Source organism: Arachis ipaensis, chromosome B07 (assembly GCF_000816755.2).
Source record: "Arachis ipaensis cultivar K30076 chromosome B07, Araip1.1, whole genome shotgun sequence".
Lineage (NCBI taxonomy): Eukaryota > Viridiplantae > Streptophyta > Magnoliopsida > Fabales > Fabaceae > Arachis > Arachis ipaensis.
The window spans coordinates 115,873,463-115,880,168 of NC_029791.2; the positions used below are offsets into that span (position 1 = coordinate 115,873,463).

Below are 6,706 nucleotides of genomic sequence, written 5' to 3' on the forward strand. Positions count from 1 at the left end.
TTAGAGGATAATTTAGGACTTGTAATTATTTTTCATATATTTTTATAAAATTGCAGGTATGAAACTGAGCTTATCAGTATGATTGCTAAAGGCGTCTCTGCTAGATTTCCTCCTTTGCGTTTACAAATCAAAGACGTAGTTGGATTAGATTCTCGTTTTGAGGAGGTGAAATCGCATCTAGATACCGGTTAAAGGAGGGTCCTGGAAAGATATTTGCCAACTAAATATAAAGGAGCAGCGGATAAGAGACAAAATCCTTAGGCCTGGCAATGGAGGTAGGAAATAGGAGGCACACCCTGTTTTGGGAAGATAACTGGCTGCAAGGTGGGCCCCTAAAAGTGATTTTTCTAAAACTCTTCTCTATCTCGAATCAACAAGGATACAAGATAGGGGATTGTGGATTCTGGGATGGGCTCGAGTGGATATGGAATTTTCAATGGAGAAGAGAGTTGTTCCAATGGGAGCTGGAACTTGTCCATCAACTTCATGAGAGGCTAAGGCTGGTGAAGCTATCAGATAGTAAAGAGGATAATATGGCGTGAAAGTTTGATAGTAAAGGGATATTTTCTACCAATTCTGTAGTGCAGGTCCTACAATCGGAGATTCTGTCGGATAAGATAACGAGCTATAGTTTCACAAGTTCAGTCTGGCGAGGAGTGGTACCTCCGAGAATAGAGCTGTTTGGGTGGTTTGTGCTTGTTGGTAGAGTTAATGCCAAGGAGAGGTTGAGCAGGCTAGGCATTATTAGGCCCATTGATAATATCTGTGTACTATGTAAGAAGGAGATAGAGTCGGTGCAGCATTTATTTCTTCTATATGACCTAACATGGCAGGTGTGGTGCAGTTGGTTGATGTCTTTTGGTGAAGTTTGGACTATTCCTAGAACTATAAGGGAACTGTTTGAGAGGTGGACCGGTAGGCCTAAGCGAAAACAAGATCAGAAGAAGTGGCTGACGGGGTTCTTTGCAGTGATTTGGAACATTTGGATGGAACGCAATGCTAGGATTTTCAATAATAAGGAAACAGGTGTTGAGTTCGTAATAAGGAAGACAATTCTGATCTACAAAGAATGGACTAATAGTGATCCGTTTGGTTGTTGAGGGCAACGCCGAAAATTCCAGGAATTTTATGTAATTATGTAGTACTTGTTGTTTGGTTCGTCTGCTCCACGTTACTGTGTTGAGCTTCCTTTGATTCAAAAAAAAAAAAAAATCGCATCTAGATATAGGCAACAATGATGCGGTTCAAATGCTAGCAATTTGTGGAGCTCCTGGCATAGGCAAAACCACATTTGCTGCATATATTTATAATAACATTATTAACAACCAATATATTGCTGCAAGTTTTATATCCAACATCAGAGATAAGCCAAAAGTGGAAGATCTCCAGTCGACGTTGTTATCTGAGATGGGCGAGAAGCGAGAGAGCAGGAGGGGCGATACAGATGGTGGAGGCAGAGAAATCAAACGCAAACTTAGCGTTAAAAAGGTTCTTTTAGTGTTGGATGGTGTTGATAAGATAGAACAGTTGAAATCGCTGGCTGGGGGGTGTGATTGGTTTGGTCCTGGCAGTAAAATTATTATAACAACAAGGGATGCAACTTTGTTGAATAGACATCGTGTTAAAATTAAGAGATATCAAATGACAGAGCTAAGTGATGATGACTCTCACAAACTCTCTTGTTGGTATGCCTTCGATGATAGCGAACCGGCACAAAACTTTGCAAATCTTGTTCCTCAAGCACTAAGTATTGCAAAGGGTGTTCCTTTGGCCTTAAAAAAACTGGGCTCTATATTGAAGGAATGGGAAATGGAATTGGACAGATATAACAAGGTTCCAGAGGCTTTCGAATTTTTGCTCAAATCTTTCGGAAACTGAACTACTTTTAGCCTTTTTTTTCTTCCAAAATTTGTTTGTTTGGTTGAGAGTACATTTTTAGAGTTAATTGGTGTTTTTTGTGTGGATGAGATTGTTCTTTGGTGTTTATTGCGTGATTTTTTTTATGTCGTGGAACTAAAAGCAAGAAAAAAGAACAAAGAGAAAAGACACAAAGAAAACAGGGGCAATCCCATTGCATCTGCAATTCGATTGGCGTCCCGCTGAATTAGGGAGAACCGTATTACCGAAGTATTCTTCAGCCTCAAATAAAAAATCTTCTTAACTAAATCATTCTCCTCATGCTCATCTGGGATACAAAATAAAATGCATCTGTTAAGTCAGTCTTACACTCAACGACTGTCATTCTCTGCTGTATGCCATGTAAAGATGATTGCATATGGAGCAAACGAATCTTACTCGAAGTTATTTTACAATTATTTATTTATTTTTGAATTAGAAAAGACAATAAGACACAAAGTGGATTATTTTTTTTTCTTAGGGAGACTCAAACCTGCGACCTCTTAAGTAAATATTAGGGGTGCACATGGGCCGGGTGAAGCCGGGTTTGATGTGACCCAGACCCGACCTGAAATATACACCGGGTCTATTTATTAGACCCGAACCCGACCCTAGACCCGATGAAACCAATACACTTTCGGGCCACAATTATACCGGGTGAAAACCGGGCCGTTAACATTACATTAAGTTGATACCTTCTTGTAAGCTAGCATGTAAAAATATCCAAATTTTCAAGACTCCAACCATTATTTAACATGGTAAAATTCACTTAGAAAAATATAACAAGAACCAACCCTTCTTTAAAATTAAAGCATAACCACAATCAATACTAAAGCAAAACCACAATCAATACTAATATTGTCTAATAATACCAAATATTTAAATCAATACAAATAACACAATATTATGCATTAGTCTAAAGTCTTATGCATTCTAAACATAAAACATTAACTTATAGTCTTATAATGACTAATAACACAAAATATTAAGGTTTACAATACTTAAATTCCACATAAGAATAGTCATGATCCATCACTAATAACACAAAATATTAATTGTGTATGATGACCGGACCACCGGGCCGACTTCGGGTGACCCAAGCTATGGCCCGGACCCGACCCGAAATAATGATCGGGTCTATTTTTGAGACCCTTACCTGGCCCTAAATCCGATGAAATCACACCAAATTAGCCCCTAAAGTGTTCGGGACCGGGCCGGGCCTTCGGGCCGGGCCGGGTCTGTGCACCCCTAGTAAATATGGAGAGACTATGCTATTTGAGTTATAACTCGTTAGTCATAGACTACAGACTGAGGTAGGATATAAAATCACAAAGTATTAGTACCCTTAGGATATGTATAGTTAACAGAATTTTATGCGTTTCATTAATTAAAATTAAAATTAAAATTAATTGATTCTAGAGTTAAATTTTTTTTAGAATACTTAAAGCTAAAGATAAATCTTTAGATTTAATTCTATCCTTACAGCAGAAATAGGAAACTTATCTTTTTGGGATCGACAAAATATTCTTGAAGAGAGGCGAATTATAAAGACATTAGTTGAAAAGTAAATTTTGGTAATATCCGAATTTTTAGTGAACCATGGTTCCTTCCTCTTTACTCCTTTATTGTTCCACCATCTGCGGTGCTACTATCAGATAGTTACTATCAACACTTTTAATGGTAACTGTTCCGGTGGTTACTTGAAACTGAGTTGTTTTTGGGCCTATTCGTGAGATCCAGATTCCTTTTGAAGCAGCGTCCAACTTGTATTAGTGCCGAGGTGCCGCCGTTCGAGTTCATCTAGAGGAGGTGGGGGTGGTACCTGCAAGAGACTTCGATACTTAAGTTAACAAGCAGGTTTTTAGTAGATTGGGACTTGAATATACCTGAGAATGTCAGTGTATTTATAGTAGAATAGATAACCACCTTTTAAAATAGTCCTACCTTTGATGGTGGATAACCATTCCCATTTGTTAGGGGAGTTGTTGAGATCTCCCTTCTAGATTAGTAGGAGATATCTTAGAAGTTAGTTACTTATTTAGATAAGTGTGACCGAACTCATGTCGCTGTCTTCGACCTCTGTGAGGTCAGGTAGGGATAGATCAGAACGATGTCTGTAGGTTGGGCTTTATTCATTTTGGGCCTGACTAAATTGTGGGCCAGTGCATGAATAGTGTTCCTTGCTCGAGGTCGAGCTTTAAAAAGTCGAGCTTGAACAATTAGATGACCAAGTCGAAATGTTGAGCTGTGGAAGTCGGTTGACTTAGCATGATTTGAATGATGTAACATTTTCATAACGTTACTTCGTAATCATTTGTGCGCTATCATTTTGTTGTAATGTAGTTGTTACTTTGTCGTTTTGTAATCTGATATTATAAGTTGTTTTTATGTTTACTCTCTTTATACGACTTGTTTTTGGCCAAATCTTTTTTCTAGAACTAATTTGTACAACTCGTTCTATACCGAGTTGTTTTGAAGATTGTAGATTTGTTGCACGACTTTGTTTTTGGTACAAATCACTTATTTTGAGACATGATTATTTCTTGATCGGATTTTATGCAACACGCTTAGTTCGAGTTGTTTTGCAGCTTAATGACTTGTTTTAATACAAATCATTTTTGGAACTTATAGTTCTGATTTCGTACGACTTGTTTTGATACAAATCGTTTATTTCAAAACTCGTAATTATTTCTGAGTATAACCTCATCTAGCTTGTTCGATACGAGTAGTTTTAAGGTTTTATGATTTGTTTCATTTCAAATCGTTTAATTAAAATGTGACTATTTCTTGATCTGATTTCATACAACTCGTTTAAATCCGAGCTGGTTTTAGGACTTCACAACTTGTTTTAAGTACAACTTGTTTACTTTGAGTCCTTTTAAAGTATCAGATCATCTTTATAGCTATCGGATTTCGTTGCTTTATCAATTGTGCCCCTTCTCGAGGTCGAGTTTTATGAAGTCAGACTCAAGCAATCAAGCAGAAAGGATTATCGAATGAAGCCTTTCAATGATTTGTTCAACTCGTTCGATTCGAGTTGTTTTTAGAGTGATAGAATTTTATATGACTTGTTTTTAATACAAATCACTTAGATCATATGGTTATTTTTTACTCGATTTCGTTCAACTCATGAGTTTGAGTTATTTTAAATCATCAAGCCGTATTATAACCATTCGACACCAATTTGAACATTGTCGATTTATCCAAGCGACTATTAAAAAGGCCGGCTCGTGATATTTGCGTCTTGTCGAGCATAAATTGGCGCCTTAGGTGAAGGGATTATATGCTTATTCCCTTTCCTTTCTAGATTTTACAAGGTCATTATCTTTGTGTATGATACAACTCGTTTTACCCGAGTTGTTTTGATTAGAAGATTGTTTTTATTTTATTTTAGTGATTCATTTTGATACAAATCACTTTTTAATTCTTTGCTTTAATGATTTGTTTTGATACAAATCACTTTTAAGTTTTGGTTTCAGGTTGACACGACTTATGCTTACACAAGTTTGTTGAAAATATGATTGGCTGACACAACTTGTTTAAACTAAGTTGTCCTCATGTTGTTGTGAATGATGGAACAAGTTTTCTTTGGACAACTTGTGAAGTTGTTCCATTTTATACGACTAAGTCCTTTATTTTTGGAACTTATAGAGATGAGCTCGTAGGCTTGGAATTTTATACAATTTATTTGTTACTCGTATGAGTCGAGTTGTTAAATCGTATTTATACCTCGAAGGACGTATTTATTAAAGTTACTTTTGCGACTTGTTTTAAACACAACTCTTTCAATCCATTTGGCCTGAGCTGTTTTGAGTTTTTTTTTCCAATTCGCATATGTAACTTCTTTCCACTAATCGGTTCCTCTTCGTTTTATTCGAACTACTTCTGTAAGGTCTACTTCTGTAAGCTTTTGACTTGTCTCACACACACACACACATATATATATATATATATATACTCTTTTAATTAATTTTCATTGCAAGCAGATGTTGAAATTTCATTTCAAGTAAGCAAACTTGAAACGCTCAAGAACTGAACCCTAGTTGGAAACTGGACTCCTAAATTCTATGTAGCCAAAAAGCAAAAGGAGGATTTGGTTTGATAGTTTTGGCTTCAAAGGACATGCAAGAATACACATAAATGTACTTTATGATATTTAGAGCCAACCAAAAAGAGAAAGTCTAGGGGGTCAGCACTTTTATTGAAATTTGGCCAGTATTTAATCATAAAAAAGAAAATGATTAATCCTACACTATTAGATGTCATCTTACACCATTGAAAATATTGATGATGGCTAATTGATGGCTAAACATTACAAATTCTCCTGGCCCCCTAGCACTCCTCAACAAAAAATATGTAATGCTCATGTGCAGTGACCAAAGCAGAGATATGTCCCTCCACTTTTTCTATCCATCAAATTAAATTCTTACCAAATTGCAGCTTTATCCACAAATTAAAAAAAAACTCTTTTACCTCAATTTAATTTCTTGATGCAACAATTAAAAAATTGTTCTATCTCTTCTGTTTGTACACAAATTTCTCAAAGAAACTCAAACAAAAATTTTCATTCATCAAAATTTTAAAAAAAAAATTGCTACAAGATTTTTAGAGATTTTTATACCTATTAAATTTAAAATCCTAACTCATAAGTTCACTAAAATAAAAATGGGCTAAATCATAATTAGGCCCAAAATAAATAAAATAAAATAAATATAAAATAAGTCTGAAGGTTCTTAATGACCTAAAGAAATGGAGATTGAATTTAGGACCTTCTTTTAATCTTGATTAATTAATCTTCAAATCAGAAATA

The 6,706-nt window shown here is 35.7% G+C and overlaps 1 protein-coding gene across 1 annotated transcript in view; it reads left to right on the forward strand.

Annotated features, from left to right (window-relative positions):
* LOC110265133 (TMV resistance protein N-like) overlaps positions 1 to 1,878 on the forward strand; it is a 2,880-nt gene extending 1,002 nt beyond the window's left edge. The window contains exons 2-3 of the mRNA XM_021107943.1: positions 57 to 177; positions 1,219 to 1,878. Of these exons, the coding sequence (XP_020963602.1) occupies positions 57 to 177; positions 1,219 to 1,878 (781 nt within the window). The remainder of the gene's footprint in view (positions 1 to 56; positions 178 to 1,218) is intronic.